The 17,664-nt window shown below is 37.4% G+C and overlaps 1 protein-coding gene across 1 annotated transcript; it reads left to right on the forward strand.

Annotated features, from left to right (window-relative positions):
- The first annotated feature begins 444 nt into the window (after nt 1–444).
- On the forward strand, nt 445–16,997 carry LOC307168110 (apolipoprotein B-100-like). The gene is made up of 27 exons (XM_079887721.1): nt 445–620; nt 1,222–1,260; nt 2,204–2,316; nt 2,426–2,571; nt 2,928–3,072; nt 4,422–4,574; nt 4,909–5,033; nt 5,143–5,228; nt 5,368–5,818; nt 6,186–6,303; nt 6,426–6,572; nt 6,680–6,891; nt 7,019–7,247; nt 7,421–7,600; nt 7,712–7,915; nt 8,085–8,249; nt 8,385–8,590; nt 8,781–8,954; nt 9,038–9,168; nt 9,267–9,468; nt 9,559–9,731; nt 9,856–10,031; nt 10,128–10,243; nt 10,337–10,710; nt 10,823–15,234; nt 15,383–15,883; nt 16,016–16,997. Exons 1-27 carry the CDS (start codon nt 566–568, stop codon nt 16,544–16,546), a joined length of 9,564 nt encoding a protein of 3,187 aa, XP_079743847.1. The 5' UTR covers nt 445–565; the 3' UTR covers nt 16,547–16,997.
- The last annotated feature ends 667 nt before the right edge of the window (nt 16,998–17,664 follow it).

The following is a 17,664-nucleotide window of genomic DNA, read 5'->3' on the forward strand; positions in this document are numbered from 1 at the left end:
CCCACAAATATTCCCTCACTGCATTATTATACATTATATTCAACATTATTAGTTTACTGACACTAAGACTCTGAAAACTTTAAGTTTTCTTAAACACACTCATTTTTATTTTGGGTGAACTATACTATTTTTGTATTACGATATATTGTTACACACCTGGTATTTACACAATCTGTGAAGGATTAAACATAGCTAATTGAAAATCAGCTTAGAAACAAAACTTGTTCCCCCCAACCAAGCAACAACCTTTGCCCAATGCAACATTTTCACAAAGAAAAGAAAATCAATCAAGGTCTAAAAGCTGTGGTTGATGTTGGCTAATGCAATCAGTGAGTTCTATCAGTTCAATTGCTGACAGGAAAATCTTGGATGGAGTTTATGAAACAGCCTTTGCCTTTGGCCTGCCACACTGGCTGATGGAACTTTGGACCTGTTGCAACCCTTGATTAACACTGGACTGAATAGATCCGAGTATAAAAGATGCACGCCAGGGGATCACCATCAGTCTTCGTTTGGAGGAAGACTCGCTTTAGTTTCAGGGCTTCTGAGCTTCGTCTGACCCAGCATGGGTAGTGCGAAGTTCTGCCTATTGCTGATGCTTGGCACCTATGCCATAGCCCGTGAGTATAAAGTTCCTTTGCATTCTGGTGCATTAAAAGATTTTCAGTGCATGTAGAGTGCATTATTTATTTTGCTTCATCCTATGTCTCCTATATCCTTGTTTTTTTAGCATTTTATATTATTTCAAGGCTATTAATGTTATCAATGATAAAGTTGTTTGAATGGTTAAATTCACCTTAAAATTAGATATTTTTAATTGAAATACATGATCTTTTAATGTTATGCTTAAAAGATAAACATGCATTATTTATTTTGCTTCATCCTATGTATCCTATATCCTGTTTTTAGTTTTTTATATTCTTTCAAGGCTATTAATGTTATTAATGATAAAGTTGTTTGAATGGTTAAATTCATCTTAAAATTAGATTTGTTAAATTGAAATACATGATCTTTTAATGTTATGTTTAAAAGATAAACATGCATTATTTATTTTGCTTCATCCTATGTATCCTATATCCTGTTTTTTGTTGAATTACTGTGTTATTAAAGATAAAGTTGTTTGAATGGTTAAATTCACCTTAAAAATAGATTTTTTAAATTGGATACATTATTTTTTAATGTTATGTTTAATGTAATTACATAATGACTTTTTCTCGCCAGAGCAAGAATTTGAGTCCAATTCTCATCCAGGATGTCACTGTAAGTATTTTTCTTTCTTTATTTCTAATCCTTTGATTCATTTTTATTTTTATTTGTATTTGAGGTGTCTATGACTCACACATGTTAAAGTTCCCTATAATTTATCCTGACCTTTTACCTGTTGGACTCACTGTACCAATTGTTGTTGACACTTACTTTGAACCCTCAATAAATGAGATCACCATTGTAACCTGGCCTATGTACTCTTTATCAACAACAGACAGTTCTTGAGTCAGGATGACAGAGTCCATATTTCTTATTGCTCATCTTGATTATAAAACAATGTAATATGAAATGCAATTTAATAAGTAATATTTTAAATAATAATCTCATCATTTGACCTCTAAGAAAAATAATTGAAAAGTCTAGTGCCAAAAGGCAAAATGTATATTCAAAATTTATATTACATTTACATTCTATCAAAACAATCCACAGCTGAAAAAAAACCAATATTTTTTTATTGGAAAACAAGAAATTTATTGAAAACCAAATGTACTGAAAATATGATTAACACTTTAAGGTTTGTTTAAATTTGTTAACATTAGTTAATATAATATATTATATTAACTAACATGAACTAACAGTTCGCTATATACAGTATATTTGCACTATACGACATTTAACAATCTTTGTTCTGAATGAATATGAATAATTGTTCATTGTTTATTCATGTTAGTTCACACTTTACTAATTTCACTAAAGTTAATACACCTTTTAATTTTAAATATGTATTAGTAAAGGTTGAAAATAACAATAACTAAGTCTAATACATGCTGTAGAATTATTGTTCATTTTTAGTTCATGTTAACTAATGTACTGTTTAACAAATGTTAGCAAAGGAAACCTTATATATGAAACCATTAAATATGACTGTTTATCAGCATGTGATTATTGTTTCAAATATATCATTTTTTAATTGACCTTGTATTTATTTTATTAACAGTATCTAAAAGATTTAAGATCTACAAAAAATATACATATCGGTATGAAGCAGAGATCCAAAACAGGGTGACTGGGACCTCTCCTCTCATGAATGGCCCCAAATTGTCCTGCAAGGTACATCGAAATTTGAGAAATCAAATCTAACTATACAGTTTCTCAATATATATTCCCTGTTTTTTGTTTTGTTTGTTTCTTAAAGTCATTAACACCCTTCCATCCATAGGTTGAAATTGATGTGCCTGTGGCATGCAGCTTTGAGCTCCGGACGAGTGAGTGCTCCCTAACTGAGGTGGTCGGAACAGATGCAAATGGGGCGCCCATTTATTCACCTGCTTCTGAGGCCCAAGCCTTTCAATCTGCCATGGAAAAGTATGTTTAAGTTTCAATTCCCAGCTTTAGAGAAACTGACCCAAATAATAAAGTTCACAAATATTTAAAATGAGCAAAGCCAGTATAGCTCAAATATACAAACAGTCTGTGAAAAATAAAAATTACCTTTAAAACTATATATTGTAAGACTAGTTTACACTGCCCTAACAAACACTAACATTTTAAATATTTTAAAGTTGCCTTTGGACCCAACAACAATTAAAGTTTGTGTTTATTGAGACATTGTGAACTAGGCTATGTTCTCCAGTCTATAATAAATTGATTTTAAATTTGTCCAGAAACTCTTTGTCCAGAAAAAATAAGTTATTCAACAGCCATTCATTTTCTTTGAACAGGAATGTACTGAAGTTTGTAGTTGAAGGTGAAACTGGTGTGACACTCTATCCTGAGGGTGATGAAACCAACATTCTGAACTTCAAGAGAGGTATCATCTCTGCCCTAATTGTGCCTGTCATGGAGAAGGAACAGAGCAAAGACATGGTACATAAACATTTACTTCTTCCTTAAGGGTCCTAATCTGTAAAGGTATTAATTGCCTTTTATTGTTATGTTGAACTTGTTTGCAATGAATCTTCTTATCTAGAATAATAAATTCCAATGAAGAACAAGGTGATCTTGACCTAAGGCACTTAGCCGATAGGAGACAATTTCCTAATATCCATTAGGCCTACATTGCCTCTAACATCATCAATATCCTCATGAGAGGTTTGAAACAATTATGTTAGTACTCTCATGATTTGGTGAAAAGTGTTGAGGCTAGCTTTTGCATATTTGCTTAGTATAATCATTATTGTAATTTTATGTAAAACAAGTGTGATTCTTCCGGATAAATCCGGAAATCCGGCTTTTCCGACCTGAAAATGATGCTCTCGTAAATCATGCAAATCCGTTTTTTTTTTTTTTTTTGCGGGTCGCATGCAAAGTACGGTTCGGGTATTGGTAAACATGAACGCTCACCGCTGTCAACGTTTTTTGTGCCTCTGATTCATGTCTTCATGTCACTCCGCAAGTAGTCCATTCATTTGTCACGATGGAACTTCATTCAAAGCAGAACTCCGCCTGCACTTGTTGCGAAAGGTTATCTTAAGTGTGCTAAGAATTTTGGACGTGTGGGACGAACTATTTCTTTTCTTAGCTGAAGCCGACAACGGGACAAAATAAATGTAAAGAGAGACATAGTGGAGTTCCTATTTTCGTTTTGACAAGTATAATAAATTCTGTAGTCTAGCCCTTACATGACCTGGCAAGTGACATTATTCTAAAACGCATACGCATAAAACTCCCCCGACATGGTTAGAAAATATTGCCTCTAGAGCCAGCTGCACAACGAGAAAATGTCATAGCATGATCAGAATAGCCTACGGAAGCCCTGAACCGCAACGGAAAAAAAATCATGGTAGGTGCGCCGTATATTTTCCTGCTTTTTTGTTCTTTGCCAATCACACCTATGAATATTTAATTTTCAAACAATATCCTTTCTCTAACAGAGCCACCAATCCCCACTACACCATTACTGTATTTAACCTTAGAGTAGTTTGACTTTACTCATTAGTAGTAATCAAATTAAACAAAGATTGTAATTAAAATATTAGTTTTACATAACCTTTGGCCATATGGCCCAGTAAATTAATAAATAAAAATAACATAATAATTACTCATAATAGTGGAATATCAGTTGAGTACATTGACTTTATATATGCCAGTACTTCCTGCCAAAAAAAAAAAAAAAAAATGCAAACAGTGACTGAAAGTAAGTGAGGATCTCTAAAAGTAAAAGCCTGTACACAAACATGTATTCGCATTGATTTAGATTTCCTTGTTTCATCTAGGTTACTGTCCATGGAATCTGTGCCACTGACGTCAAGGTCAACACCAAGGAAGATATTGCCACTGATGTCACCATCACTAGGGACCTGTCAGGATGTGATGCTTTCAAAACCCAAAGAAGCCACACCAGCCCTCTTGCCATCATCAATAGTTTGGTGAGACAAATATTTTTATTTTATTTATTACAATAAATAATATTGAATCTTGGCTGGTTGAATCTTGCAATTATTGCTTCATCATTTTTTATTTATTTATTTATTTATGAATTTAAATAAATGCATTTATTCCATTAATCATCATCCTCAGTGCAATTTACCCATTACCAAATGTTTGAACAATTAGGTAAATATTAAGCAAGTTACCTCAAACCAATATTGACAAAATCATTATATCATACAGACTGAGCCAACTACAGGTGGGAAAAAAAATGGTACTCATATATTTCAAGAAACAGATATTTTGTACTTAAATGTATGTGTTTGTCAACAGCAATACCCTCTGTCCAAGCTGATTGGCAGTACCCAGACCTGCAACTATAAGTTCGACAACCAGAAGAAGCACATGACATCTGCCACATGCACAGAAAAGCACATATTCCTTCCCTTCTCTTACCAGTGAGTGACACTGACATCAAATCACTAGCTACATTTCCTAATGCAATGTACCTGCATAAGTGGTACAAGTGGTCCTGATTCATTCAAATGTATTTCATTTCCATTGCAGGAACAAGTATGGTCTCTCTTCTCTTGTGAAACAAATCCTAACTCTTCAGGAAACCAGCAAGATTAATGACAGAGTTTTTGATTACCGTGAGTATTCCCAGTTTCACTGTATATCTCAAATAAATTAAAGATATTTGGATTTGATTTGTCCGGTTAAAAGTTAAGGAATACTGACTACATTTCCAGCCACTTTCACTCACACATCATCCCACTCTCTACAATACAGGTTCTACTAACCCCAAGGACTTGGTTCTAGAAGCAGTAGAGGACAAAGCCCCAGTCCAGACCTCTGAGGCTCTGCTGTTCATCTTCAGGGAGCTGAAATCCATGAACGAAAAAACAGATCGCCAGCAGAGGGCCAACACGTTCCAGAGTTTGGTGTCTGAACTCCGTGGACTTGAACATGAGGTTTTGCAGCAGGCCATTACTCAGATGGTGGAGGAGGACAAGCTCTTGACTTGGCAGGCTTTGACTCAGTGTGGCACCCCAGAGTGTGGTAGTGCCATGTTCAGTCTCCTGAAGACCTTTGACACTGATGCCATCGAGGTAGATGCTGCTGTCTATGCTCTAGGAATGATGCACAGCCCTACTGGCCTCTTGGTGAAAGACATATTGCAGATTGCCAAGACCAAGCAGAGCAAGCCAATAATGTATGCTCTCAGTAATGCTGTAAGGCGGTAAGCAAACTCTTTGTACCATTCTTATAGAATCTTTCACTTCCCTGCTGAAAAGACCAGCAGAGATTGATTTTCCATGCATGTCCAGGTTTGTTCATACTAGTAAAGTGGTGGCCATCATATAAGCTGCAAAACATAGTTTGTGAAAATTGTCACCTGTATGGTCTTTCTAGTGAAACTAAGTAATCATGCGTTATAAGCTAGTTAAAAAGCTAGATGGGGACATCTACACGCCAGAATCCAAAACACAACATAGGTGACCAGCTATGCTTCTCTTTTCAATAGGGATTGATTCTCATTTTGGGGGAAAAAAAAATCCTAAATGCATTTGCCACTGTAACTGACAATGTATAATATATCCCTTCAGGCACTTCCAAGCTGAGGGTCAGCTCACCTCTGAGATTCTTGAGGTGTATAACTTCATTACCTCAATCCTTGGTGCTGACTGTGCTGGCGAGAAAGATCTGATCTTCTTGACCTTAAGGGTGTGTCTATATTCCTGGACATATTCACACTAGTAAAAACAAATCCAGTAATAATATATCCAATATAGTAATATAATGTTATTATTATGATTATTATAATTATTATAACCTGTCCTGTTTAGGTGATTGGAAACATGGGTGAAGCTATGGAAGCAGCTGATCCCAACATGAAGACCACTCTGCTTAAGTGCATGAGACAGCCTGCCACCACCCTATCCGTCCAGATGTCTGCCATCCAGGCTTTTAGACGTATGTCTGTGACTCCTGATGTAAGTATTGCTGGATTTGTCCAACTATTTACATTTCTTCAGAACCAATTATGTGGAACTTTCTTACTAAAACTAACCAACTTCACACTAATATTTTTCACGCTCAGGTCCGTTCCAACATTCAGAGAGTGGCCCTTTATGCCAAAGGTGCTGTTCAGAAGAGACTGGCTGCATATCTTATCTTGATGAAAAAGCCAGAGGCAAGCGATCTGGAGGTTGCGAAGAAGATCATTACCCAGGACCAGAATGTGCAAGTCAAGTCATTTGTGGCTTCTCATGTCAACAACATTATTCATTCCAGGGATCCTGAAATTCAAGAGTATGTTACTCAGTTTATCAGTTTTATTTAGACTGAGTTTAAAACATTTCATTGCATATCATCTGCTGTCTATCATTTCAGTTTGCTCTTTATCCTCTCCTTAAGACAATAACTTTTTCCTTCCCAGGTTGGGCAAAAGGATAGTTGAGGTCATGCAGGATGATGAGGTGCTTACCCACTCAAACTACACTCAGCTTTCTCGTAACTATAAGATGGACATATTTATGCCAGGAAAGGATGTCATAGGCTCCAGCACGCAGGGAAGCATCATCTTTGATCCCAGCAGCCAGTTGCCCAGAGAGGTTATGCTTGAGACAACCCTAAAAGCCTTCAGTTACAACCTGGACTTTATGGAGGTAGGAATCTTCATGCGATATGTACTTGTAATTAGTTAATTGTGAAACTATATTGTTATATGTTTTAAGTTTTACTAATTGTTTGTACCAATTCTTGATTTTGTTCTACTTGTTGCATACACACGTGACTTTTAGAATTTAAAATTATTATTGTTAATTTTTTTGTCACCAAGTTTGGTATGGACGGTAAAGGATTTGAGCCAACTGTTGAGACTCTCTTTGGAAGCAATGGCTTCTTCCCTGATACGATTTCCAAGGCAATGTACTGGTTTGGGGACAAAATGCCAAACAAAATCAATGAGATTCTGCAAGAATGGGTTGACCCTCTGCGAACAGAAAAAAATAAGAGACAGGTACTGATATCCATTGCTTATTCCAACCCTAAAAAATGTGATTATTTACATGATTGAGGTTTTGATGCATGTATCCAAGGCTAGATAATATCAGGACCTTCTCTTTGACAGGTTCCTGAGAACATTATCAGGGAAATGGTGCGCAATTTTAACAAGCTTGCAAAGGACCTGTACAACCAGGACTCCCCAGAGGCCATGGCTTACTTAAAGATCATGGGGAATGAATTGGGATACATCAAGAGTACCAATGAACTGTCAGCTATTGTTGATAGGATGGCCACATATATTCAGGCCCTCAAATTCTCACCTGCTTGGGTATGTATATGCATTTTACATACATATCATATGTCTACAGTATATTAGCTCATATATCAGACAGCAATTGGTATTTGCTTGATTGGTAAGATTTGCTTTGTTATACTTTAAGAACAGTTTGTTTTTCAGGTTCTATAAATGCAAATACATATTATTCTTGTTTCAATAGATTATAAAGGTATTAATGTCTGGAGATCAGAGCATCTTTGCTCACTACATCTTTATGGATAATGAGTTTAGCCTCACAACTGCCTCTGGATTCCCCCTGAAGTTTGCTCTGTCTGGGACTTTTGCACCTGGTGTTGAGGGTGGTCTGCACATGGAGCCTGGAAGGGTACAAAATTTTGCCCCTGATTACTATTTGTTCAATAGCTAGATGGTTAATGTATAAAAACTGCTACAATTTATGCTTCATCTTATTACTGACATGTTTATTAGCATTACAAGTGTTTCCCTGTTCTTTTCACAGCATGAACTGTCCTTTTCACCCTCCATGGCAGTAGAATTTGTTACCCGTATGGGAGTCCATATCCCCAAGTTTGTTGTCTCTGCTGTGGAAATGCACACTAATATGTTCCATGAAAGCTCTTTCAATGCCAAAATCACTAAGGTCGTTGGTCAAATAAAACTGTATATCCCGGCACCTAAGGGTACTACCGAACTCTTCAGAGTCAGGTATCTTTTGTGTTATATGTCTGAAACATACTTCAATGCTTTATTTAAAATGTATACTCTCTTCATACAAATAAAGAAAATATACAGAAAGAAATATCATCAGCTTTCAACAATACTGGTCAGCTGGTCAGCAAGTCAGCTGTTTAACAAAGACATAATGGGAAACCTCTTGTCATTTTTTCACAAATAGCAACAAGCTAGTGATGGTGTCCAAAACCCCGGTCACACTTGTTCCTGACACAGGTGACAGGATTGCCAAAGCACACTGCAGCCCCCTTATCTCTGGGATCAATTTCTGCACCACCATAATTAACTCTAGAGCTGAGAGAAATTCTCCATACTTTCCTTTCAATGGAGAGTCCAAGTAAGAATCAAATATTTTCCATGCGAAAACACACCAAATCATTCCTCTACTTCATTTTTCAACGCCTGTTTTCTTTCCCACAGTTTTGTTTTGGGTATCCAGCCCACTGGTGACATCACTGAGTACACAGCAACTATTGCCTACGAACTCTTGAATGAGGGCAAGGAGGGCCGCCAGAAAGTAGATTCTCTGAAAATGATTTTGCAAGCAGAAGGCATGTAATTCTTAACAACAGTGAATTTTAAATCATGACCACTATGTCTCTAAATTGATCAAAGGTGGCTAATTACTTTTTTCTTTTCTAATCATAAGGTGAAAAGCCCACAGAGGCATCTGCTACTATTAAGTACAACAGGAACAAGAATACTCTCACCACCAGCATTGCGATTCCAGATTATGATATTGAGGCTGGAATCAAAGTTGGTGTCACTGACAGCATTGCCAAGGGAAAGAAGATCGCCATTGATATCTCCAACAAAAATATTCACCAGTTTTCTCTCATTGGTCGTGCAAAGTAAGTAGAGATCCAGATAACTTTTTAAAACACTTGTCGATGGACAACCAAATTTATTTTCATCTAAAGACAAGTTTCTGCTAATAACAGGCTTGATACCATGAAAGATGGCTTGCTGGAAGCTCAGTTGATTGTGCCCTCACTTAACACTGAGTGCACTCTTACTGCCACCCTGAACTGTGTTGAAGATTTGACCGTGGAACTCAAGAGTAACATCAAGCTCCCAGAGACCAACTCTGTGCAGAAGATTACCTTCCAATATGGTATTGGATCTATTTCCTGTCACTGTTTTTGTAAACTCTTGATTATTAATTAAAAATCTTTATTATATTAAATCAATAATCTATTCTGTCAAATATGACAAGTGAAAATGTGCTTTTACAACAGCTAAAGATGAGATGAAGATAGAGATGAAGTCTGACATAGACTCTGAGATACAGAAGCTGATGCCTAATGTAGCACCTCTTCAGAGTCGCCTGGATCAGGTCTTTGATGACATCATGGAACATAAAGTTGTAAGGACTGACATGAAGCTCCGTCATATTTATGAAAAACTCTGGGAGGTATGATTGTATATAATTTCAATTGAAAACAGTATTCATTACATACATAATTTTATTTTAATGATGTTCATACCAGTATGTTCATTAATTTTACAGGCTTACCTCATTTGGATGGATAAGATTGCTTCTGATGTGCCCTACCTTCAGACACTAAGAGAGAACATTCCTGAGTTGGTTATTCCATCTATGCCTGAGAGGGTGTTCATGAACACGTAAGATTAATGCTAACTTTTTTTTTTATCTACATAATCCAACTTCTAAGGTGCATATCTATTCACTTCCAAAAATGTGTATTCTCTTTACAGTGAGAGCATGTTCAAATACAAGTTCAACAAAGATCGTGTCACTTTCACCATTCCTTTGCCTCTTGGTGGAAAGACATCTGAGGACCTGAAAATCCCTCCCACCATGGCCACCCCTGACCTAACTATGCCTCAAATTGGTCTAATGCTGCCCTCTAAACAGTTCAGTCTACCCACCTTCTCTATCCCCTCCAGCTATGATCTCTCAATGCCTCTTCTCGGAATGGTAGAGGCATCTGCAAAAGTCAGCACTAACTTTTATGATATAGAGGTGGTTTTCTCTGGTGGCAACAACACTGTCGATAAGTCCAGCTACACTGCAGGCTACAAAGTTGTTGCCAACAGCCCGTTGGAACTTCTTGCTTTTACTGTGGAAGGTAAACACATGCATACATGCAGTATACATGATACATGAATTTAGTGTATTGATATCGGCTCTTGGATACATTTTTCTATAATTTCTGTAATTTCCATATCTGTTATATACAGGATCTGCACAAACTGCTGGCATTTCAGAGGACACTGCGAAGTTTGACATAATTTCTTCCCTGAAGCATAAGCTCTTAGATGCAAATTTCAGCCTAATGGAAACAGCCAAAATCACAGATGCAGTGAAAACAACAGGAAAATACAAGATTGAAGCCTTCAGCCCTCTGGGTATGCAGATGTCTATGATGTACACAACCCAGGCTTTATTCTCTTCTGAAATGACAGGTGATGGCAATTTAGATGGATCACTAAAAGTAGGATCAATGTCTACTATGACCACTGCCACCCAAACCTTTATACTTCAGCCCAAAACCAGAGAGGCAAAAGCTGAATCCACTTTCAGTGTCAGATGTCCCATTCTCCAAATTGTAAACAAGATGAAAGCTGCAGCAGTCAATGGAGAACTTTCTTTTGAATCAAACACTGACATAGAGAATGACCCAGTCCATCACACCACCAAGTTCAACATTGAACTGAAAGAAGCTCAGTTTACCATTAAGTCTGATTCTGTCACCAAATCTAATGAGCGAAAGCTTCAAAACCAGGTAGACTTTACTGCAACCATGAAGGAAGTCGCTCTCAGGATTGAGTCCCAGGCTGATGATAACACAAACCGAGCTTTCTCCCAGCTTGCTGGATCTCTGAACACCCAGGGACTGGAGCTTAATACTGATGCCACTATCAGCTTTGCTGCCAACCGTGCCTCCAACAAGGGCACCCTGTCATTCACCAAAGATGGCCTGACTACTAGCTGTACCACCAGTGCCCAGGTCAGCTCTCTGACCTTTGAAAACATTTTCCATGGTGGCATTACAACCACTGGAGCAACAATGTCTGTCTCTACCAAAGGAACAGTCCACGAGAACAATGCTGAACTCAAAGTTGAGGGAAGACTTGCAAGCTCAGAGGTATACCTAAACAGTATGTACAAGGGAGACTTTTTCAATGTCAACACTAGAAACAGGATCAATTTCAAGTTGAATGAAGATGGCCTGAACCTCTCCAACAACTTGATTGCATCAAATCAGGAGATGAAAATAGAAAACACTGACTCTCTGATACTTACCCTCAAATCTCTGGCCATCCGCTCTGAGTCAGACAACTTTCTGAATGAGAACAACTTCTACAAGCACAAAATTGTAGTGGACATGCATGACTTTAAAGCATCTTTAAATGTCAACAATGAATTTAAAGTCATTGGTGTCAACTACATCAATGATGCCCAGATGACGGCAGAGCCCTACAGGATGGAAGCTACTGGAACTCTGAAAGGGTCATTTGATGAAGAGGAACTAAGACATACATATGAGATCACCTATGTTGACCAGACAGCCACTGCAAAGTGCAGCACCACTGGAAAACTCTTGGGCACTCAAATGACTCAGAGCTCTGAGTTTGAGATTGTTGGATTTTCCACAAAATTCGGCAATGAGGTGCGCTTCATCTCTCCCTCTCTCCGACTGGAGAGCAATATCCTCACTAAAGCAGAACCTTTTAGTGTGAATGTTGAGAGCTCCTTCAATTCTGATGGATCACTAAACCTGTATGGAAAACACAGTGGCCAGGTGAAAAGCATGCTGCTCATTCAAGCTGAACCTAAGTCTTACTCACACAAGCATGAATACAAGGCATCAACCTCTCACCAGTTGAACAGTGGAAACTCCATTGAAACTAACTTCCAGCATAAAATAACCAGCGCTATCACCCCTCAGCAGCAAAATTTTAACATGAATATGAAGTCTATGCTGAATGACCATGCCTTTGACCACTCCCTGGAAATCTTCAACACTCCAAAGAACATAGGTATTGCACTGAAAGGCACAGTGTCCACCAACCTCTTGAACAAAGCAAATGATAATCAGGAATTTGCCATAACAAGTGCTCTGCAATATGAAAAGAACAGTGATAGTCATTTTATTTCCCTGCCTTTCATTGAGAAGCTGCCTGTTGTCATTAGGGATGTTAAAAGTTCAATGCTCACCATGAAAGATCATAGCATTGACATGCTTCACGGCATTGATGATAAATATGACATTACAGCCACTCTTTACAGCAAAGGAACGGAACTTTCACAAGTAATTGAAAATTTTGATGTAGATATGTTCTTGGATGATGTGAGACTTTTTGCCTCCTACATGACAGCTGTAGTAACGGAAATGGGCAAACATCTGCAATATTTAAGGAACTTGATTGACAGTTTGGATCGAAGAACTGGCATTATCACCAAGATAAATGAAATCTTCAGCAAAATTGATAAGGTTTTGGCAGAATATGAGGTTGAGGCAAAGGTCGAGAAAATTATTGATAATGCTGTGGATTTAATGAAACAATATGAGCTAAGAGAAACTATGCAATCAGCTGCAAGTTACCTAAACCATCTTGACTTAAAACCAGTGTTTGAAAGAATCTTTGGACAGATTAATGAACTGACAAAACAACTAATTACCGAAGTCAATGAAATGATTGCTTATGATTTTGACACCTTGGCTGATGAAGTAAAGCAGATTGCTACTGACCTCATTAAAGTCCCCTGCTTTGGAATGCTGCATAGTGAGATTGAGATCAAATCCTCAGAGCACACTCTGAAGACCATCGCTGAACTCAAGAACTCAACAGACAAGATCACTGCTAATCTGAATTCTCAGTTCCAGACTCCCATTGATCTCCTGGCCTATACATTTGATGCCACTGCTCACCTTAACATCCCTAGAATGAAAGAGCTGTCCCTGACTGAGACAGTGAAAGCCAATCACATGGCTTTCTCTCTTGATCACCAGGGAGAAATGTCCATCAATGACGTTTTTGCCCAGGTATCTTCCAAGACCACAGCTAAGGTAACCACAGAACCATACACTGCTGACTTAGAGAACAATGCATTACTGAGCACAGAGAATGGCTTCTCATGTACTTTGGAGACCTCTTACATCCACAGTGTGAACATGCCAGTGGCCAACATCTTCAGTGAAGCTACAATGACCCAAAAAGCTGCCGCTCAGCTTGAATCTGGCATATTTACTCTCACCCTTGGAAATGATGGCAAGGGAAAATACTCTATCCTTGATTATTCTGATGAAGGAGACCATAAGAGTAACTTGGAGATTGTGATGAGTGTGGAGTCCATAAAACTGATCTTTAATGGTGACACTGAGAGTAGTCTTCTCAAGATGAAGCAGAAAGTGGATGCTGAGACCAGTGGTTTGACTCAGATTAAGTTTAATGTGCATGCAGAGACAGAAACTCCCTTCATCCAGAGAAGCCTTGCAGCAGTAAAAGGGCAGATTTCTTTGAAGAAACTCATGTTTGAGCTAAGTGGGTCTCATGATGCTGAACTGATTGGCAAAGTTGAAGGCACCATTACCAACACAATTAACTTCAAGGCTGTGCCTTTTGAAATGATCTTTGATACCAAGAACAAGGAAAACATAAAGCTGAAGCTTCCCTTTAAGTTATCCAGTAAGGTTGATTTGCAAAACGATATGACTTTAACTCTGAGTCCCTCTGTGCAACAGGCAAGCTGGACCGGTCTCGCTAGAATCAATCAATATAAGTACTCTCATTATATCAGTATGGCTAATGGCGAGAAGGAAATTCAGATCTCTGCATCACTTAATGGTGAGGCTGACTTTAATGTGTTGACCTTGCCAATTAATATTCCTAAATTGACTATCCCTTTCATTAACAAGGAAACACTGTATGTAGAGAAATTTTCTTTATGGGAGGACACAGGCCTTAAAACAATCTTGATCACACCTCAGCAGACCTTTGATATGGATGCAAAGCTTAAGTATGTGAAGAACCATAAGATGTTCAACATTCAGCCAGCCCTCAATTCTGTTATTAGGAAAATTCAAATACCCATTTTCACAGTTGCCAAAATCTCATCTGATATATACGAGTGTCCTTATTTGGCCAAGATCCCTCTTCCCAGTATAAAGGAATCCATTATGATCCCTGTCATGGGAGACCTGACCTATGACTTGTCTGTGAAAACTGCTATGATCACCATTAATACCAAGGCTGAGATCCTTAATCAGGATGAAATTGCTGCCCAGTTTGAAACTCTGGCTACATCTGAGTTTGGGGTTTTTAATGGCAAAACCAGTGGCTCTGCAACCTTTAACATGAAGTCAGGGATGAAATTTTTAACCAATCTGATAGTGGAGCATAAATATTTTGAGAACAACTATAATGGACTTCTTGAGGCCAACACAGAAGTCTCAAAGGCTGTTGTTTCAAATACTGCCAAAGTCAATCTGCCAGATATGAAATTTATGCTTTACCATGAATTAACTGGAAATGCAGAAGAAGGTCTTACTGTCTCTGTATCTTCTCCGTCTGCTGGACTTCTTGGTCTTCAGCTACAGAGCAAGAACTTATCCCACCATACAGGAAGACTTTTTGGTGCAATCCCAGTAAGAATTTGTTTATCATTTTAGAATATTACAATTTATTATACATTTAGTGTATCTTACGTATCAATCAATTGTTGATATCTTAAATATTTTGAAAGTTTAATTACAAGGTGACATGATTATAATATTTTCTGTTTCTTTATTACAGTCTGAGGATAATGTGGACATTCTGAAGGTTGACATTGCAGTAATGACCTCAAACAGACTGAGCATCCAGACACAGTGGAACAAGGAGGTCCAAAGTCAGATTCTTTTGTGGCTGAAGGAGAAAGTTGCTTCATTAAAGGATTTGAAAGACACAATGACATATTACATTACTGCAGTTTACAATGGCATCAGCAAGAAGTATGAGAAGCTAGAGAGTGCCATTGATCACATCAAAGATCAAGGTAAAGTCATGTACAAGAGAGCAGCTGAAAAGATTGCTGCTGCAGACCTCACAGGAATCAGCAGTAAGATTTCAGACAACATTGTAATGATCCTAAGAGCATACCAGAAGAATATTCAAGCCCTACTGGAAGCAACCACTTCATTTATGAGGGACACCCAGTTCCAGCTTCCTGGACATGCTGAGAAACTCTCTGGACTTGAGGTCTACAATAAAATCAGTGTTTTCATTTTTGATGTCATCGAGGAGGCCATCACAAAGGTGCCAGAGATCTTTACCTCATATGCTAAAGCTGTCATTGAACATATTAGAAAAGTAGAAGTCACAATTCCTGGGTCTACCCATATTATCACTGGAAGAGATGTGTTGGATGACTTCCATGTTGCATTTCAGAAGATCCAAAGCCAAATTATCACCATTGTGAAGGGTCCAAGAGATGTAAGCTTTGAGACCATTGTGCAGAAACTGTCTGAAATCCTGAAATTTAGTGTGGAGAAAGCAGAGGAGCTCTTTAACACCATAAAATTTAAAGATCTCGACAAGCTCTCATCCTGGATCTCTAAAGTCTTCTCTGATGCTGTCAATTCCAATAGCCTGAGTGAAATAACTGAGCAGGCTGAGAAGTTCAGGACAATTATTGAAGACTACTATAAAACTGTCAAAGCCAAGGCCCAGGACATTTTTGCTGAGATGACCATTGAGCAACTGATTGAAGACATCCAGGCTTGGATTAAATCTATAATGAACCGACTGGAAGTTCTCAGGGACCAAATTACTAAGACCCTCAAAGATGCCATCAAGAACATCCCGTTTTATGTCAGAGTAAGTGACACAGAGATGGACATTGACATTCCTTTTCCATTCATATGGGATTTCTTCAGTAGAATGATTTATCATCCTTGTATCAAGTCACTAATTAGCTAAACTCTTTACCAAGAGTAATGATTAAGATTGCCTCATTAAAAGTGTTATGCCCACAAAATATTTAGCCCATGCTGCTTTTGTTCCCTCTTTTTGTTTTGTAAGTGACTAATTTAGAATAATGTTCTTTAAAGTAAATATCTGAATGTCTTATTTTATTTAATAAGCAATGACATTGAAGTATCAATAAAAAAAAAACATTTGCACTGCATATAAGATGTTATGTGTTCCTTATACTTTGACACTTGCATTGCATTTTCTTATATACAGTTCTTATTTTCTTTATTCATTCTTTGGTATGTACATCTTCATTTTCTGAAAATCATAGGTTGACCAGACACTCACCACTGGGTGTCACTAAACAGCAGGGGAAAACAGATAAGTTTTAAGATGCACTTCAGTTAAATTTAGGAGACAGGGTAACACTGATCAAATATTCCACAGATTCTAGTCTGATAGTAAAAATAATAACAAAGAAAGAAATAATAGAAATATTACAAATCAAAATGTGAGTAAACTGTTCAATCTGAAATCTTGCTTGCTCAAATAGTCTGGTTCAGTGTTCACTGTTGGCGAATGGTCTTTTATCATTCCGGTAACCCTTTACATTAAGGTAAATGTATAGGTAAAAATATTGTAAAGGTTTTATTATTTAGTGTTAATTAATGACTAATAACTAATTTACAGATGTATTATAATTTGTTGATAAGAAGTTAGAACTGCATGAATAAAAAGGGTGACTTTATGACGTACAGTATATCTGCCAAATAATGAGCCATTTCTAACTCAAATGTTATAAATGCTTAATACATTTTTATTCATATATATTTCACTCAAAACCAGATTCCTGAATTATTCTATGATGCTGCAAAAATTGACTATTATAGTGAGACTGAAGGGTGTTGTGTTTGTGGTTTTCTCATGACTCATTTCACTTTTCTTACAATGTTGCTTACCAGAAGCTACTCTCTGTCTTACCCATGATACTCTGCAAAACGTTCACGACGCCTATTCACAGCCATGTATAAAAACTGATTTTAGTTTATTTTGAAGAACAAAAACATAAAAGCAAAACCATAACTTGATGAGATGTTAAAAATGAAAAAAATATTTCCAATATG

The sequence above is a fragment of the Squalius cephalus genome (assembly GCF_949319135.1).
Source record: "Squalius cephalus genome assembly, chromosome: 12".
In the NCBI taxonomy this organism is placed as follows: Eukaryota; Metazoa; Chordata; class Actinopteri; order Cypriniformes; family Leuciscidae; genus Squalius; species Squalius cephalus.

Coding starts and splice junctions, on each gene's coding strand:
- LOC307168110 (XM_079887721.1), top strand. CDS start 566: ATGGGTAGTGCGAAGTTCTGCCTATTGCTGATGCTTGGCACCTATGCC. Junction 10,032..10,127: donor TTTATGAAAAACTCTGGGAG/GTATGATTGTAT, acceptor TTAATTTTACAG/GCTTACCTCATTTGGATGGA. Junction 15,884..16,015: donor TCGAGGAGGCCATCACAAAG/GTGCCAGAGATC, acceptor GTTGCATTTCAG/AAGATCCAAAGCCAAATTAT.